Below are 19,885 nucleotides of genomic sequence, written 5' to 3'. Positions count from 1 at the left end.
CCCCACTCTCATTTAGGGGGAAAGCTTATTAGGTGAAAGTGATACCGAAATTTCATCTTCAGTAGGTCCTTGGTCTCAATGATTGGAAGAATGAATCCATAGACCACAGATCAGTGGCAAGACAGGATTTATTTTACAGAAAAGAACAAAGAAAAAACACCAAAGCTCCTAGCAGAGAGAAAAAACCCAAGTGGGAAGAAAGCTCTTTTTCTCTGCCTCTCTCTCTCTCTGCTTGGGTTTTTTTTGTTTGTTTGTTTTGTTTTTTGGCAGTTTTTGGCTGGGCTGGGCTTGAACCCGCAATCTCCGCTATATGGGGCTGGCGCCCTATTCCTTTGAGCCACAGGCGCCGCCCACTGCTTGGGTTCTTTGTCTAGGGGTATATAATCTCATGGGTCCTTTGTAGTTGCTTTAGGCCAGGACTTGGTAACAAATGAATGGACACAATCCCTTTGGTTCCCAGGCCTAGGAAACCTACGTGAAATTGACCAGGCCTTGCAAATCGGGGTGGGGGGTGGGGTTTCCTGTTCAGCCGCAAGTGCAAAGGGAGGGAGACACTAAGGCGCTGGTGTCTCCCCAGCAGTTGTCTGGCCCCTCTGGCTACTGAAGCCTCCTGCTGGGGGGGCCCCTGCCTACTCGCCAACCCGCTGGTTCCTCTGCCGGCTGCCTCCGCACCAACACTGCCAGGATGGAGGCGGCAGGTCCTCCCCTCAGCTCCTCCCAGCTGGCTGGGGAGCCACCCGCCCTGCATCAAAAGGACATCACAACTGTAGATCAGCTCTGTGCTAATTACCCCGTAACTAGAGGTGCCCTTTATTTCCAACCACAAATAGACAAAGGTTTGCCAGACATTCAAGGAAACTGAAGAGGAATTCATGAGGAACGAAGAGAATGAATTCTGGAGGGGGAAAAGGATAACACACGGGAAACAGAATAGAACTGTACCAAAAGAGGCAAATCTGTCTTCTTAGAATTTAAAGATGCTAGATTTACCAGATGACGGCAGGCTGTTACATAGAACAGTAAGAGGACAAGAGAAAAATCCTTGGACACTAGAAACGTTATTGCAAAATTAAAAATTCCGCAGAGCCCAGATGGTGCACAGTCTCCCTGGTTGCACATCGAACTCTTCAGTGTCGGCTCCCTGGTTGCACATCGAACTCTGAGTGCCGGCACACTGACGCCGACGCCGGTGCGACCCGCCTCTTCCCTGATTACCACTTCCGCCCCACCAACAGCCCTCAGGCCCACTTCTGGTCTGTAGCCTGACAGACCCGCCACGCGGCTCGCTGCTCCCGCTGCTGCTGCCCACCCCGCGGCGCGCGCTACCGCGGCACCTTCCCGGTCTTCGTGCTCGGTCAGCCCGTGCAGCCCGCCATGGCCGCCGCACCCTCCCAGGTGCGCCAGAACTACCACCCCGACTGCGAGGCCGGCGTCAACCACCAGATCAACCAGCACCTGTACGCCTCCTACGAGTATCTCTCCATGGCCTTCTACTTCGACCGGGATGACGTGGCCCTGGTGAACTTCGCCCGCTACTTCCTGCGCCAGTCGCATGACGAGAGAGAGCAGGTCCAGTTCCTGATGGAGCTGCAGAACCAGCGCGGTGGCCGCATCTGCCTTCACGACATCCAGAAGCCGGACCGCGACGACTGGGAGAACGGCCTGCGAGCCATGGAGTGCGCCTTCCAGCTGGAGAAGAGTGTCAACCAGAGCCTCCTCGACCTGTACCAGCTGGCCAGCGAGAAGGGCGACCCGCAGCTCTGCAGCTTCCTGGAGACCCACTTTCTGCACAAGCAGGTGAAGACCCTGAAGAAGCTGGGTGGCTACCTCACCGACCTGCGCAGGCTGGGGGCTCCAGACTCCAGGCTGGCTGAGTACATCTTTGACAAGCTCACCCTGGGCGGCGGCAACAAAGAGGACTGATCTGGGACTGTCCCCACAGCCACGGGTGCTTCCTGGGCCGCCACCAGGCCAGGGATGCACATTGCCCTTTCTGAGCATTCACTTACATTTTTTCCTTTCTGTTTTACCACTGTTTTCAATAAAGTTATCTAGTTCTTGAAGCAGTACAGGTGTCCAGCTGATTCGTGTGTGCAAAGCTCTCACTTTTTAGGAAGAAGGACAAGTCCCCACGCAGGGGTCCAATGAGTTTCCCTGGGGCTCTCCACCCATCTGCACATCCATCCCCCATCCACATGCAGCTCAGGATCACCAGGGCCGGAGAAGAAGGATATTCCATGGGCCCCTGGATAAACACAACGTTAGTTTTCCCCTAAAACATGGTCGTGTAAGGTGGCAGGGATTGGTGGGCTGGAGCTCGGGTGTCTGTGGGTGTATGCGGCTGGCAAAGTATAAAACACGGTCTGGAATTTATGGCAGTGTGTGCCTCTGGGTAAGAAGGGAGGAGAGTAGGATCAGGCAGGGTTTAAAATAAAGAGGTCTTCAACTTCGCTTGAAAACACTTAGTTTATTAAAATATGTAAATGTTAGTGTTTGTAGGTAGCAGGATGGGGGCTGCGGAAGATTGCATGCAGAGTTCCTCTTTGATAAGCTCACCCTGGGCCACAGAGATACCAGCAATTCAACCTTAGGCTGGCTTCCCTGCACACATGGTGGTGACTTCCTGTGGTCACCGGCGCCAGACACAGATATTGCCCTCACAGTAACTCTACTTTATGTTATTATCTTTGATTTGTACCATTTCTTCCATTGAAGTGATAAGACACCAAAAATCCAAAACTAACTCAACGGAAGGGTTGAAAATTATAAGGTCGATTCTGAAGATCACATTTGTGATGTTGAATATAAAGTCAAATAAATCCTCCTGAATGTTAAGCCAGTGACTGTGGCTGCTTTGAAAAATGGAGTGGGCTGGGGTTAATTGAAGGTACAGACAAGTTAGAGCCACTGTGGCTGGCCCAGGTGAGAGACTAATGTGGCTCGAACTTGGATGGTGGCTGAGGAAATGAGGAGAGGCAGCCAAGCTCCAGATGACTTTTGGACAAGAGGTAAGTAATGTGCGATGGGGAAAATAATGTAGGTTTTGGGGTTTGAACTTGAGCAGTGTTCATGGTGAGGGTATTATTAACCTGAGGACCTTTGCAGGGGGGACACCTGGGGTGAAGGGGTGCAGAATTCACCTCTTGTAAAAATATGAGATTCTTATTAGACATCCGATTGAAAATCCATGCAGGTAGCTGGAAAAATGAACAACGTCTCTTTCCTCCATGAGACAGGATGGATGGTGGATGATGGTTTGGTGGATGATGGTTTTGACAAGGTTTTGAAACATTGGAGACATCCTCTTATAGATGGCATTGAATCATGTGACTGGATAACCTCACCACAAAGACAGTGGCAAGAACATGGCATAGCCAGCCCAAAGCGCAGGGAAAGTAATGTGGAGAGAATTGTTGAAGTGTTTGACGACCTAGAAAGATTCTGGCCCCACTTTGACCATGACCTTATTCCACATCATGCTCCCTCCCCACCCCAGTTTCTGCTCCCAGTGTATGATAAAATCAGCCTGTTCTTGTTCCTGGTGTGCATCCGGTTTCCCTTTCGTAATATGGAAACTTGAGTTAGTATTTTACTTTGCCTTTATTACTATGGGTAGAAAGAAATGATTTCCCTGTACAAAGATTTATTAAGGGTATGGTAGATATGTACTCATCTCTCTTTCCCTCCCCTTTCAAAACTCTGATCTCTCTCAGGACACTCACTATTTGACCATTCAAAATCTCTATCCATGTAAACCAGCGGTTCTCAACCTGTGGGTCGTGACCCACAGGAACTGTATTAAAGGGCCACGGCATTAGGAAGGTTGCAAACCACTGATGCAAACCTTACTGTCATTCATGGCTAGGAAAAATACTCCAAGAATTTTTTTTTTCTGCCACTTATGGGTTATAAAAATAAAGTTAAAAATTATAGATTTTGTATACTGTTTTCAAGGAAACATCATTTTCTCGTGTCTCTTTAAAAGTAGATTGCTTTGAATATTTATTAAACTGAACGAGCTTAGCTAAGCAGTAATTACTTTTCATATTTCCCCAGGACTGCACTTTAACACTTTCTTACAATGACGATCATGGTCCTTTAGTTCATTTTATGGAAAATTCTGTTGTCTCTTTACACTTCTAAGTCAAAATTGGTCTTCTCGCTGAAGACCTTCTCTGCCTGCTTTGAGGATCTCTTCATTCTGATTTTATCTTCAATATCATCTATCTCTAGGGCATTCAGTCCTCCTCTCGCTATATGAGGAAACACAGGGCAAGCATCTACTTGTGAGTGTTTCAAACTGTAAAAGGACTAGAGATAAATCTTACTATTGTACTTTAGAAAAGCAGTTTCGATTAGTGCTTTCTTTTTTTTTTTTTTTTTTTTTTTTTGAGACAGAGTCTCACTATGTTGCCCTCGGTAGAGTGCCGTAGTGTCACAGCTCACAGCAACCTCCAACTCCTGGGCGTAAGCGATTCTCTTGCCTCAACCTCCCGAGTAGCTGGCACCCACCGCAATCCCCGGCTATTTTCCTTTTATTGTTGCAGTTTGGCCAGGCCGGGTTTGAATCCACCACCCTCGGTATATGGGGCCAGCGTCCTACCCACTGAGCCACAGGCACCACTGATTAGTGCTTTCTTAACCTAAGATTGCCTGGGTCCAAATCCCAAATTAGCCACTTCCTAATTTGGGCAAAGGGTGTTATTTATCTCTCCCAGTTTCTACATATGTAAAACAGGGGTAATAAAAGTGTGAACCCCATTGTGTTTCTAAGAAGATTAAATGAATTGAGATTTTTAAAACATTTAAAACCATGTGTTGTGGTTAGTCAGTAACTTAAGCATAAGCTATCATCCTCCACTCACTTCTACATTCCTTTATTTTGCTTATGCTTTGGGGAAAAGATTTCACTTCTAGGCGGCATCTGTGGCTCAAAGGAGTGGGGCACCAGCCACATATACTGGAGGTGGTGGGTTCAAACCCGGCCCCAGCCAAAAACTAAAAAAAAAAAAAAAAAAAAAAAAAATTCACTCCTTTGCTTTGTCACTAAGGGTCTCTCTCTTGCATTTCTACCAATGCTGCCACTCTAAACACTGACAAGGACAAATTCTTAGAAGCTGCTTTGGCTTCCAGGTGCTGCCAGGACTCAGGAGGGCACATTACCGTGTTCACTGCCCCACTCTCAGACCCAAGACTGGAGGCAAGTTATGTGGTGGTTTAAATCTATGATTCGAAATGATAAATATTCTAGAGGAAAGCGTGGGGAAAAAACTCTTGATGATGTCAGCCAGGGGAACGATTTCAGGAAGAAGGCTTCATTCGCAACAACAACAAAAGTAAATAAATGAGACTTAATAAAGCTGAAAAGCTTCTGAAAGCTAAGGACATATCAAGTAAAGCAAACAGACAACCTGCAGAATAGGAAAAGATATTTGTATGTTACAAATCTGACAAAATGTTGATAATTAGTATCTACAGAGGACTCAAATCAACAAATAAAAAGAGCAAACATGGGGGCGGGGCCTGTGGCTCAAAGGAGTAGGGCGCAGGCCCCATATGCCAGAGGTGGCGGGTTCAAACCCAGCCCCGGCCAAAAACTGCAAAAAAAAAAAAAAAGCAAACACAGTATCTTTAATCATCAGAGAAATGCAAATCAAAACCACTCTGAGAGATCACTTCACCACGGTGAGAACAGCCCACACCACAAAGTCCCCAAACTGCAGATGCTGGTATGAATGTGGAGAGAAGGGAACACTTCTACACTGCTTGTGGGATTGCAGACTAATACAACCTTTATGGAAAGAAGAATGGAGAATTCTCAAAGAACCAAAAGTTGACCTTCCATTTGATCCACAATCCAGAAGAACAGAACTCATTTTACCACAGTGACATTTGTACCAGAATGTTTATTGTGGCTCAATTCACAATTGCCTAGTCGTGGAATTCACCCAAATGCCCATCAACCCATGAATGGATTAACAAATTCTGGTATATGTATACCATGGAGTTCTGTTCAGTCATTAAATAGATGGAGAGAGCGGGCCATTTGGAATTCTTCTATGCCGTAAGCTCCCGGCCAGTGAATAAAGCCCTTCCTCTTATAAGCATAGTGTTTGGGTGCTCTTTCTCTCCATTGGGCCTCATCTTCCTGCAACATTTTTGGTTCCCTGACCGGGAAGCGAGATCACCCTTGGAGAGAACACGCACCTGGCAGTTGCCGCCAATCCTCTGGACACCCATGTGAGGACCCCTGATCGGCCTGGGTGACATGAACCACTGAACATGCCAATGGCCTCCCTGTGTGGACACCTCGGCTGGGCGGAGAAAGGACCCCCTCAGTGGGTCTTCAAGGAGTCAAACACCGGGAGGAACTGGCATGCGGGAACAGGTACCTACCCAGGGAGACGTCTAAGGCAAGGTATGATCGATCTGGGCATCCCACTACAGTTTTAGTGGAAGAAGGAGCCTGATCAACTCCTTGGGCATTAGATCTCTAGCAGGTGTGTTGAGAGGGGTGTGAGAGTGTGTGGATGTGGTGTGACTGAGAGAACTCCGAGGGTGGAGTTGGACCTCCCTTCACATGGCCTAGGGGAGTGTTGGTTTGCCGCCTATGGCTAAGTGGCAGCTCGAGTGGGAAATCGAGGCTGCCCAGGTGAAGAAATGGGTTGGAATTGTGTGCATGTGAGTGCTTGGAGAATGACTGAGATGGGTAACAATAGGTTGGGTTTCGCCGCCCCCCACCCCATTCACGTGGTGAAACGAATGTGTGAATGTGCCCTTCTTCCCTGCTCCAACTTTGTCCCCTGGCTATTCTGAGAGAAAGTGGAAAGTTCCAGGTTTTCCTGCTTTCTGTCTTTGGTGGCGGCCATGTGGCCATGGGTGTCTTGGGAGGAAATTAAAATACATTAGAAAGGATGTTGTTGTAGTTTTGTTACTGGAATTTCTTCAGTGAGTCTTTGGTCTCAGGAATTTGAGAATTGAGCCCGCGGGCCACAGATCAGTGATAAAATGGGATTTTTTTTGGACTGAGGGGCATGCAGAGGGCGTGGAGAGTGCCAGAGCTATTGGCAGAGGGGCCGTGCCTTGGAAAGTGTTGCGGTTTGGGCAGTCCGGTGAGCTCTGGATGGCCCTTGAAAATCCGGGGGAGAGAGTGTAAATCTTGGGGCTGTATCCATATCAGGAACAGGTCTCCAAGGTGAACAGCCTCTTGAAGAGCGGGAGGAGGCCCAGGTCGTAGGTTTCCTGCATGAGTCCTTTGTCTAGGGGTAAATAATTGGCCCTGAGAGATATTTTGGCCAGGACTTGGTAGATGAAAAAATACCTTTTCAAATTGAATGGATGTTCTAGCAAATGAATGAATGCAGCCCCTCACCTTGGACAAGGTTATTATGTCTTTGCTGTGGTGTTTGTCTGGGGAGGGGATTAGAGTGTGTGCTCCTTAGTCAGGGTGGAGCCATCCAAAATGTCTGGGACTGCTTTGTTCATGACCTTGCTAGGGCTCAGAGGACATGGCCTGCAACATGTTTGTGCCTGGAAATGGGAGTCTGATGTCCGAGCTCACCTGAGCCTGAAAAATGGGGGTTCTCTGTCCAGCCCTGAGTGGGAAAATCCTGTATCAATGTTATAGCTCATAAAATGTCTCTCATTTATAAAATGTAATAATTCGGTTGTTTAAATTGTTGGGGAAACTGAGTCTTTGTCAAAGGATAAGATTCTTGCCTTTTAAACCTTCTAATTATCAGTTTGGCCGAGCGAATGGGTGACTTCATGGTAAACTGGGATCCTGTTTTGTGGGAAGTGAGTTTTTGAGAGTAAGAGAAATTAGACAGAAAGGAGAATGGCATTGTGTAAAGAAAGAATCTTGTGTGATAAATTTTGTCCTGAAACAGAATGGTTGTGTAAGAAAGTGAAAGGCAGGACAAAAGTTAAAGAAAGTTTAGAATGTTTGTAGATTGTCTGTGCAGGTTAAACGAAGCTCATAAAAGAGAATTTGTGAAAGAATTTACATGTGATCCAGTTGACTATGTATTTCCTTTAACATCTTTCGGCTTGTAATCTTATTTGAATCAATGTTTTAGGCCTTTGATATTTGACAAACCTTCCAAAATCAAAACTCTTAAATTTGGGGCTTGGCCCGTAGCGTAGTGGTTGCAGCACCGGCCACATGCACCAAGGCTGGCGGGTTCAAACTCGGCCCAGTCCAACAAAAAAATACCAAAAAAAACACAACTCTACATTTGGTCTTCTTGAAATTCTTGAAATGTTAAGACCACTGAAAGTCACAGGAAAACAAATGAAACTTATTTGATTTATTAAAAATGTATAGGAAACATTGTCAAATATGAAATGGTGATTAATTTTGTATGGGTTATGGTTATATATATGTTCCAATATTATGAAGCATTTGTCTGTCCTAACATATAAAGCACTGGTCTGTCCTAACATATAAGACATTTGTCTATCCTAACATATATTGTCAGTAATAATTTTAATCTGTCTAAAAAAAGAAAGCATTTCTTATGTAACTGGCTGAGTCCAAAGTTTCTCCTAAAAAGAGGAAGAAATATTAAGAGAGACTAATGAATTCTCTGGAATTCAAATTCCTGAGGTCTTTGGAGATTTACTACCTTTGTACTAAAAGCAGACTTTTAGAACTTTCACTGGAAAGTTAACGTGTCTATGAGTATTGCTAACCTAACTTCAAACAGAACAGAAATCAGTTACGTGGAACTGGGCTAGTTTGTTATGGCTTTTTGTTCGAAATATTGTTGATTCTGTCTATGTTCTGTTTTCCAGAAGTCAAGAAAACCACTTTCTGTCTTTTGAGCTATTTGCAGTTTTTCAAGCAATGTATGTACTTATGAGCAGAAATTGAAGCATGTATTTTTTTCTCTCTCCTTGATTTCTCCAGAATTTGAAAGCCATTTGTAAGTATTCTTAATTTCTGACAGTACAGTTATTTGCATAAGTTCAATAAGAATCTGTTTTGTTCTATAGGACATGATGAAGGCACTGGTTATTTTACCAAGGCTTTGGATGGAATAGCATTTCCAGAGGTGTCCAGACTGTGTTAAGGAATTCAGGTTGACTTTATAAGGCCAATTAAAAAAAGCCCTTTGGAAACCTGGCCAGATACCCATCAGTACCATTTCCTGATCTGTGGTAAATAATGAAGGTCGCTTGCAGACGGGTCCGGAAATCGAAATGTGCTTGGGGACCTCAGGAGAAGAGGAATTTACCCAGTGCATTCAGGTATCTAATGGCACAGATGAAACCTGGGCTCATGAAAGGCTTTCAAGAAAGTCCAGCCTGATATTCCTTATAAAAAGTTCCAACAAAGCCAATTTTAAAGGAAAGAAGGGCCTAGATGGCCAATAATTATTCTTACTGCCCTTTATGCAAATAATCAGACCCAGTATACTGAAGGTACAGTTTATTTTGGCAAACAAGTTAGTCCTACTATAATTTGTCTTTAGTAAAGAGAGAAATTGGAGAGAAAAAAAATGATTCAAAGAGAAAAAGAGGCTGTGGCCCACCTGTATTAAATCCCAGCCTTGTCTGTTCTGTCAACTCATAAAATGAGACATAACTGTTTTACTAAACTGATCTGTTAAATGGGACTAAGAGACTGGCCGATGAATATAGAATTATATACAATTGTTACATTTACTCTGAAGCCTTAAGACTCAACAAAGGTCGCCTGTTGGCTACACTGGAAAAATTTGTGCAGTATTAAACGTCATCTACTGTGTCTATATAGATACCTCAGGAAAAATTAAAAGCTAAAAGGAGAATTTCCCAGTAAATGGTGTAACACTGCATCCTACTGTGCCGAATCCGTATACTCTGCTGAGTCTGCTGCCAGCAGAAGCCAAGTGGCCCACTTGCCTGGACTTAAAGATGCCTTTGTCAGTATAAGGCTGGCTCCGGGAAGCCAGAGGCTGTTTGCTTCCCAGTGGGAGAGACCAGACACGGAAACTGCGATCCAGCACACATGGACCAGGTTGCCACAGGGGTTCAAAACACCCATGATTTTTGGAAAAGCACTGGCTCATGACCTCCAGAAATTAGAATGTGTGCTGCTCCAATATGTTGATGACCTCCTTTTAGGGCACCCTACCCAGGAGGGCTGTGCCCGAGGCATGGACTGTCTTTTATGACATCCAGAGGTATGTGGCTAGATAGTGTCCAAACGAAAGGCCCATATTTGCCAGCGCCAAGTACGTTATAGCTAGGATTTACTATCCAGCAGGGATAGAGGTATCTAGGCATGACATGGAGGCAGGTCATTAATCACCTCCCCACCCCCATGAGCCAAAAGCAGGTTTGTCACCTTTGGATTCCCAACTTTGCCATCTTGGCTGTCTTGCCTAAGCCCTTGTATGAGGTAACTAAAGGAGAGGAAGGAGAGCCCTTAGAATGGGGAGGAGAACAGGAACATGCCTTCTCACAGCTAAAGATGAGGCTGATAAATGCACCTGCATTGGGGCTACCAGACGTGGCCAAGCCCCTCACTCTGTATATCTCAGAAAGAGGAAAGATGGCTGTGGGTATGTTAACCCAGCTGGTTGGGTCCTGGCCAAGGCCTGTAGCTTACCTCTCTAAGCGGTTGGATGGCGTGGCAAAAGGATGGCTCCATGCTTACGGGCTCTAGCCGCTACTGCTCTCCTTGTGCAAGAAGCTGATAAGCTGACTCTAGGGCAGGATCTCAGAGTGAAAGTACCCCACTCTGTGGTCACTTTAACGGACACTAAGGGAGATTATTGGCTCTCTATGTAAGAACATCCTGAACCCAGCCACGCTCCTTCCATTCAGTGGAAGGGAGACTGAGCATGACTGTACGGAAGTTATATAATGTGTATTATAGCAGACCTGACTTGTGCGACCAGCCTTGGACACATGCAAACTGGGACTTGTATGTAGACTGAAGCAGTTACATGATGGCGCAAGGTGACTGGCGGGCTGAATATGCAGTGATTACCTTAACAGAGACTGCAGAGGCTAAGCCCCTCCCCCAAGGAACATCAGCTCAGAAGGCTGAGTTAATTGCCTTGACTCGAGCCTTAGAACTAGAACAAGGGAAAAGTGTGAATATCTGCACAGGCTCCAAGTGTACTCTTCAGACTCTCTAAGCACTCAGGACATCATACAAGAAGGGACTATTAAAGTCTGGGGAAAAGGACATTAAGTATCAGCGGGAGATACTTCCGTTGCCAGAGGCAGTATGGAAACCCCGGAAGGTGGCAGTGATGCACTGTCGTGGACATGAAGGAGATGCTTCCACCATCACTAAGGGGAACACTAGGGTCAGTATGGAGGCAAAAAGGGCTGCATCCAAACTGAGTGGCTCCCCTCATCCCATGGGTTCTGGAGCTCTCACCTATCTACTCCCAGGAAGAGAAGAAAGAGTTGGCAGCAGAGAGGAGCCAGGAAATGGAGGGAGAATGGATAAAGATGCCAGATAGACGAGTAGCAGTCCCCCAGGTACTAGGAGCCACCGTAGTGACAGGAGTATTTGATGAAGTTGGTGGCCAGTACCTCTACATCTCCCACCTGGAAGCCCTGGCCAAAACTGTCGGTCTACAGTGTGTCACCTGCAGCCAGTTCAACGCGTGCCAAGGACTGACGGTACCCCCCAGGAATCCAGTCGTATGGAGCAACGCCCTTCGAGGACTTCCAGGTAGACTTTACTGAAATGCCCAGGTTTAAAGGGAACAAGTCCTTGCTGGTGATGGTCTATCAGACTTGAAATAGGTAAAAGCCTTCCCCACTGGAACAAAAAGGACTCCTGAAGTAATCAAAGTATTGCCCAGAGAAATCGTCCCATGGTTTAGGTTGCCACTCTAGTTTAAATTTGACAATGGGCTAGCCTTCATAACAAAACAAGTGCAAATAATAAGCTAAAGCTTTGAATAACTTATAAGCCCCTAAGCTTAGACAGGGTAAAGTACATGAACAGGACCATAAGAGCAGAAATTGGTAAACACTACCAGGAAGCAAAGCTTAATTGGATACAGGCCTTGACACTGGCATTGTTCAAAGAGGCCTCTGTTAATACTCTGCAATTTAGCAGGAACTCCTAAAAGAACTTGGAAAGACTGAACCGAATAGACAAAAACCCTAGAAAAAGTAGCAAGGAAAATCTCCACTGGGGTAATTAACCGTGTTCTGTTTAGTCTTTTGTGTCTGTACATCCTTTCTCTCTGGAGGATCAAGGGGACCAAGTCTAGGTCCAGAATCAGAACCTGGTCCCTCTGAACCCAAGGTAGAAAGGACTTTACACCATCATCCTGACCACACCCATGGCAGCGAAGGTGAAAGGAATCCTCACGTGGAGTCATCATGGCTGGCTGAATAGGGTTTCACTGCCCCTTGGAAAGTAAAGGCAACTTAGACAGTCAACATGCCCTGCTCCAGCCACATACTGGGAGCTGGCTGGTCAACGCATGGCTGAAGCCTAAGGAAACTCCTCAAGGGCCTTGTCTTAATTGGACTTTGGACTTTGGGAAAAGTGGGGGGGAATGTCACACAGGGAAAAATAAAAACTCGTATGTATATTGGCCCATCACCACGGTATTATTAGGGCCTGAGTAGAGAATCCAAGAAGAGTCACAGTCCCTAAAACCTCAGTGCTAAAAAGTAATTAATATTGGCACCTGCAGAAACAAGCTGATATTGAGGCCCCAAATTAAAATATATTGGAGTCTCAAAAGGGGGGGAATGAGAGGGGAGACCCGAGAAGGGTGAGGCCTAGGAGAACAGGTCTTCTCAAGGAGACCACAAGGATACACCTGCAGGGTCCTCTCCACGGTGACTCAGCTCTTGGGAATTTGTAAACTTAACTTCCTAGAACTTGGAAATTTCCAAGATATGTAAAATCCTGTAGTTCTGTAGGGACTGGAATAGCATCTCCCGCTTGATTCAAACTGGCCAGTGAGAAGGGTACCTGTGGGGTGGAACTTTTTGTGGATAAAAAGGCAAAGACCAAGCCAGTCAGGGAGCGCGGCCATTTGAAATTCTTTTATGCCATAAGCTCCCACTGATAAATAAAGCCCTTCCTCTTATAAAATAAATAAATAAATAAATAAAATCAAATAAATAGAGACTTTACTTTTTTTTCCTTTTAATAGCTTTATTGAGATAGAATTCACATACTGTATAAGTCATCCATTGGAAATGTACAATTCAGTGATTTTTAGTATATTCAACAGGTATGTGCAGCCGTCACCACCACAGATGGCATTTTATCACTCCCAGGAAGCCTCATTCCCTTCAGTATTGCTCCAGCTTCCTCAGCCTCCCAGGTTTCCTTGCTCTGGACTTTGCTGTGAATGGGGTAAATGGCCTTTTTGCACCTGCCTTTTTTAATTCACCACAATGTTTTTAGAGTTCATCGAGGTTGAGGAATGTGTCACTCATTCCTTTTTAACGCTGAAAATACTCCGTCATAGGGACTTGCTAAGTTTTGTCCATCCATTCATGAGCTGATGGACATTGGGCTGTTTCTAATGATTGTGCAGAAAGTAAGTCTAGCACATACATTTTGAGACCTAAGTCATTCTTTTTCCCATAATTAAAGGACAATTAACAGGAAAATAACATTTGTGTAGTGCTTCCTGCCTTAGAAAGAATGTTTCTTACACAGTCCCTTGTTAAATCCTTGGCTGACCCTGGGGTTAGGTTTTCTGATTTGACAGGGTTTGGAAGATGATGAGACTTGGCCCAGGTCTCTGCTCCAGGGAATAGTGATGCCTATTTAGGGTCCACCTGCCACACTCCTTCTGGTGCGTGAGAGCGAGAAAGTGATCGCTCAGAATAAACTTTTGAAAGTTTATTTACTCAGCCTGTGTTTGAACACAATGTGCCAAATCTTGATGTCGGTTTATTGTAATGAAAATTCCCTGAGACACCTGATTGATGGACAGCTGCCATTGATGAATTGTCCTTGAACATCTCCATGACCTTCCCAGAACTCTGTTTAACATGACGAAGAACAATTTCTTAGGAATCCCTAAAACAGGCCCATTCCGGAACATAGCATCCGTCAGCCTCAAACAGGTGGGCACTTAAACCAGGAGCTGCCGGTCTTGTGTTTCTGACCTCCGGGAACACTTTCTGTGACGTCCCTGGCCGTGCTCTGCCTCTCTGAGCCTGAGTTTCTCAGGTAGCTGGCGGCAGCCATATAACAGAGGAGCTCACGGACAGTCTGGCATGTGTGAGTCTGAGGACAAGGGGTGTTTACCCCCTACCTGGGAAAGGGCGCATCTGAGTTTGATGCGCATGGGGCCTTGGCCTGACTAAGCAGGTGGGCTGGTTAGGGCACGTATGCACAGGCACCTGCTCTGCAACTATATGTGGGTATGGAGAGAGAAAGGTTTGTGATCACTAGAATTTAAGTTTTCATTGCAGCAGGTGACAGGCTTAGTTCTCTGCGCCCCACAGACAGCCCTGCAGGCAGGAGGTTCTTGCTGATGCTGGAGGCAAGTGCTCTGCCTGGGTGTGGTGTCAGGGCCTCAGAATGGCGCAGAGCTTTCCACCTGCTGCAGAGAGAACCTCTACCTTGCTGCAAACTCAGGTCTGTTTGTTTTAATGCTGTTTGTGTGGAGAACCAGGGTGGGGTTGGGCAGGGTTAACTGAGGGATCCTTGTCTGTGGATTTGGAGGAAACACAGCATTTAGAAATGAAATAAAACTGGAAAGGGGGGACAGCTTTTAAGGGAGCCCTAATATTTCGGTTCTGTGATGAAAAGAAAAACATTTCACAAATACATTTGCCGCTGGCAGCTGACGAAAAAGCATTGGAACATCCTCCAAAATTGATCATATCCTAGGACACAAAACAAACCTCAACAGAATCAAAAGGATTGAAATTTTACCTTGCATCTTCTCACACCACAAGGCACTAAAAGTGGAACTCAACTCCAACAAAAACGTTCAACCTCACACAAAGGCATGGAAGTTAGACAACCTTACGTTGGGTGCAGGAAGAAATAAAAAAGAAAATCATTAACTTCCTTGAGGTTAACAACGATGAAGACACAAGCTACCAAAACCCATGGGATACAGCAAAAAGCAGTCCTGAGAGGAAAATTTATCGCTTTAGAAGTCTACATTCGAAACACAGAAAGAGAGCACATCAACGAACTCACAAGCCATCTGATGGAATTGGAAAAAGAAGAGCAATCTAAGCCTAAACCCAGCAGAAGAAAAGAAATATCCAAAATCAAATCAGAGATCAATGAAACTGAAAACAAAAGAATCATTCAGAAAATTAATGAAACAAGGAGTTGGTTTTTTGAAAAAATAAATAAAACAGATAAACCTTTGGCCAGACTAACCAGAAATAAAAAAGTAAAGTCTCTAGTAACCTCAGTCAGAAATGATAAAGGGGAAATAACAACTCATGTCACAGAGATACAAGAGATTATCTCTGAATACTACCAGAAACTCCATGCCCAGAAATTTGACACCATGAAGGAAAATGATCAATATTTGGAATCACACCCTCTCCCTAGACTTAGCCCGGATAAAATAGAGCTCCTGAACAGACCAATTTCAAACACTGAGATCAAAGAAACAATAAAAAGCTTCCAACAAAAAAAAATTCCCTGGTCCAGATGGCTTCACACCAGAATTCTATCAAACCTTCAAGGAAGAGCTTATTCCTATACTGGAGAAATTCTTCCAAAACATTGAGGAGGAAGGAATCTTCCCTAACACGTTCTATGAAGCAAACATCACCCTGATACCAAAACCAGGAAAAGACCAAACTAAAAAGGAGAATTTCAGACCAATTTCACTGAAGAAAATAGATGCAAAAATTCTCAACAAAATCCAATAGATTACAGCTTAGCATCAAAAACGTCATACATCATGATCGAGTAGGTTTCATCCCAGGGATGCAAGGCTGGTTTAATATACGCAAGTCCATAAATGTTATTCACCGTATCAACAGAAGCAAAACCAAAGACCACATGATCCTCTCAATAGATGCAGAAAAAACATTCAATAAAGTCCAGCATCCTTTTCTAATTAGAACACTGAGGAGGAGTATAGGCATAGGTGGCACATTTCTTAAACTGATCGAAGCTATCTATGACAAACCCACAGCTAATATTTTACTGAATGGAGTAAAACTGAAAGCTTTTCCTCTTAGAACTGGAACCAGACAAGGTTGTCCTCTCTCACCATTACTATTCAACATAGTGCTGGAAGTTCTAGCCAATACAATTAAGCAAGAGAAGAAAATACAGGGCATCCACATGGGAGCAGAGGAGGTCAAACTCTCCCTCTTTGCTAATGATATGATCTTAGAGAACCCTAAAGACTCAACCACAAGACTCTTGGAAGTCATCAAAAAATACGGTAATGTCTCAGGATATAAAATCAATGTCCACAAGTCAGTTGCCTTTGTATATGCCAACAACAGCCAAGATGAGAGGTTAATTAAGGACACAACTCCCTTCACCATACCCCCAAAGAAAATGAAATACTTAGGAATATACCTAACAGAAGAGGTGAAGGACCTCTATCAAGAAAATTATGAAACCCTAAGAAAGGAGACAGCAGATAACTTTAACAAATGGAAGAACATACCATGCTCATGCCTGGGAAGAATCAACATTGTAAAAATGTCTTTACTTCTCAGAGCAATCTACCGATTCAACGCCATCCCTATTAAAATACCAACATCGTATTTTCAAGACTTGGAAAAAATGATCCTGCATTTTGTATGGAACCAGAAAAAAACCCATATAGCTAAGGCAGTTCTTAGTAATAAAAACAAAGCCGGGGGGTATCACCATACCAGATTTTAGGCTGTACTACAAGGCCATAGTGGACAAGACAGCATGATACCGCCCCCCAAATAGAGACATAGGCATTTGGAATCGAATAGAAAACCAGGAAATAAAACCAACAACTTACAACCACCCAATCTTTGATAAACCAAACAAGAACATCCACTGGGGGAAAGATTCCCTATTCAATAAATGGTGCTGGGAGAACTGGATATCCACATGTAAAAGGCTGAAACTGGACCCGCACCTTTCTCCACTCACAAAAACTGATTCAAGAGGGCAGCACCTGTGGCTCAAGGAGTAGGGCGCTGGCCCCATATCCCGGAGTCGGTGGGTTCAAACCCCGCCCTAGCCAAAAACTGCCAAAAAAAAAAAAATAATAAAGAAGATTTAAGATGGATAAAGGCCTTAAATTTAAGGCATGAAACAATAAAAATTCTCAAAGAAAGCATAGGAAAAGCAGTTGAAGATATCGGCCTGGGGAAAGACTTTATGAAGAAGACTGCCATGGCAATAGCAACAACAGCAATAATAAACAAATGGGATTTAATTAAACTGAAAAGCTTCTGTACAGCCAAGGAGACAACAACCAAAGCAAACAGACAACCTACCCAATGGGAAAGGATATTTGCATATTTAGAATCAGACAAAAGCTTAATAACTAGGATCTATATAGAACTTAAATTAATCCACAAGGGAAAAAACCAACAATCCCATACATCAATGGGGAAGCGAGATGAACAGAACCTTCTCTAAAGAAGACAGACGAATGGCTAACAAACACATGAAAAAATGCTCATCGTCCCTAATTATTAGAGAAATGCAAATCAAAACCACCCTGAGATATCATCTAACCCCAGCGAGAATGGCCCATATCACAAAATCTCAAAACTGCAGATGCTGGCGTGGATGTGGAGAGAAGGGAACACTTGACCACTTTTACACTGCTGGTGGGACTGCAAACTAATACAACCTTTTTGGAAGGAAGTATGGAGAAACCTCAAAGAACTCAACCTAGACCTCCCGTTGGAGCCTGCAATCCCATTACTGGGCATCTATCCAGAAGGGAAAAGAAAAAAGCCTTTTATTATAAAGACACTTGTACTAGACTGTTTATCGCAGCTCAATTAACAATCCCTAAAAATGTGGAAACAGCCTAAATGCCCTTCAACCCAGGAATGGATTGGCAAGCTGTGGTATATGTATACCACGGAATACTATTCAGCCATTAAAAAAAATGGAGATTTTGCAGCATTTGTATTATATTTGTATTGTACTTGTATTTGATGGAGGTAGAACACATGATTCTTAGTGAAGCATCACAGGAAGGGAGAAGCATGAACCCTATGTATTCAACTTTGATATGAGGACAATTAATGACAATTAATGATGCGGTGAGTTATAGGGGAAGGGGAGAGCAGACAGAGAAGGAGGGAGGGGGTGAGGGAAAGGAAAAAAAACAACAGAAAATAAAATAATGACTAATTCTCACATAAATTGGATTTAATTTAGACCAAAGTACATTACTTAAACATTAATTTTTAATTCAACTTGTTAATATGTTGTTTAGGATATTGCATCCTTATTTAAAAGTGAAACATGTCTTTGTAATTTCCCTTTATAATAATATATTTTTTCCAATTTTAATATCAGGTGTATCCAGATGAAGTAGAATGATTTTGAAGTATTTCTTCTTTTTCTATTGTCTATAAGATTTGGCATGATCTGTTTTTTGAAATCATCTTCTAATTTTATTTATAAATATTAGTTGTTTATTTTTTTAGACTTTGAAAAAGAAAGAAGTTAACTGATGACTCCATACTGAACCTCAGAGTCAAAGCATTCTATGATAGACATACTCTTATTTGACAATGTGAACGTTACTTTTTTTGCGTTTTTATTAATATTGTTCAATATTTCATTGTAGCAATTGTGTGATTTCTTTTCTGAATGTATTTATCTTCATTCGTTCTTTTTTTTTTTTTCTAGGATACCACTTTATTTTTTTTAATTTTTATTTAAATATGTATGTGTGTGGAAGGGTATGTGAAGTAATAGTTTCCTTTTTTTTTAATTAATTAATTAATTTATTTATTTATTAAATCATAACTGTATACAATGATATGATTATGGGGCATCATACACTCACTTCATAAACCATTTGACACATTTTTATCACAGTGGTTAACATAGCCTTTCCGGCGTTATCTCAGTTACTGTGCCAAAACATTTACATTCTACATTTACCAAGTTTCGCAAATACCCCTGTAATATGCACCACAGGTGTGATCCCACCGATTCCCCTCCCTCTACTCACCCCCCCCTTTCCCACTTCCCCCTATTGTTAAGTTGTAGCTGGGTCATAGCTTTCATGTGAGAGTCCCAAATTAGTTTCATAGTAGGGCTGTGTACATTGGGTATTTTTTCTTCCATTCTTGGGATACTTTACTAAGAAGAATATGTTCCAGCTCCATCCATGTAAACATGAAAGAGGTAAAGTCTCCATCTTTCTTTAAGGCTGCATAGTATTCCATGGTATACATATACCACAATTTATTAATCCATTCGTGGATCGATGGGCACTTGGGCTTTTTCCATGACTTAGCTATTATGAATTGGGCTGCAATAAACATTCTGGTACAAATATCTTTGTTATGTTGTGATTTTTGGTCTTCTGGGTATATGCCCAGCAGAGGAATTACAGGATTGAATGGCAGATCTATTTTTAGATCTCTGAGTGTTCTCCATATATCTTTCCAAAAGGAATGTATTAATTTGCATTCCCACCAGCAGTGCAGAAGTGTTCCCTTTTCTCTGCATCCACGCCAACATCTCTGGTCTTGAGATTTTGTGATATAGGCTAGTCTCATTGGAGTTAGATGATATCTCAAGGTAGTTTTGATTTGCATTTCTCTGATGATTAAAGATGATGAGCATTTTTTCATATGTCTGAAGGCCGTACGCCTGTCTACCCAACACGTTCTATGAAGCAAACATCACCCTGATCCCCAAACCAGGAAAAGACCCAACAAGAAAAGAAAATTATAGACCAATATCACTAATGAATATAGATGCAAAAATATTCAA

General features: G+C 43.5%; 1 protein-coding gene across 1 annotated transcript; it reads left to right on the top strand.

Annotated features, from left to right (window-relative positions):
• Window positions 1-1,374: 1,374 nt before the first annotated feature.
• On the top strand, window positions 1,375-1,923 carry LOC128576766 (ferritin heavy chain-like). Its single transcript, XM_053578997.1, has one exon. The coding sequence runs from the start codon at window positions 1,375-1,377 to the stop codon at window positions 1,921-1,923; it is 549 nt and encodes a 182-aa protein (XP_053434972.1).
• The last annotated feature ends 17,962 nt before the right edge of the window (window positions 1,924-19,885 follow it).

The sequence above is a fragment of the Nycticebus coucang genome, chromosome X (assembly GCF_027406575.1).
Source record: "Nycticebus coucang isolate mNycCou1 chromosome X, mNycCou1.pri, whole genome shotgun sequence".
Lineage (NCBI taxonomy): Eukaryota > Metazoa > Chordata > Mammalia > Primates > Lorisidae > Nycticebus > Nycticebus coucang.
The sequence above is the reverse complement of the archived record's forward strand: the minus strand, read 5'-3'. Positions and strand labels throughout refer to the sequence as shown.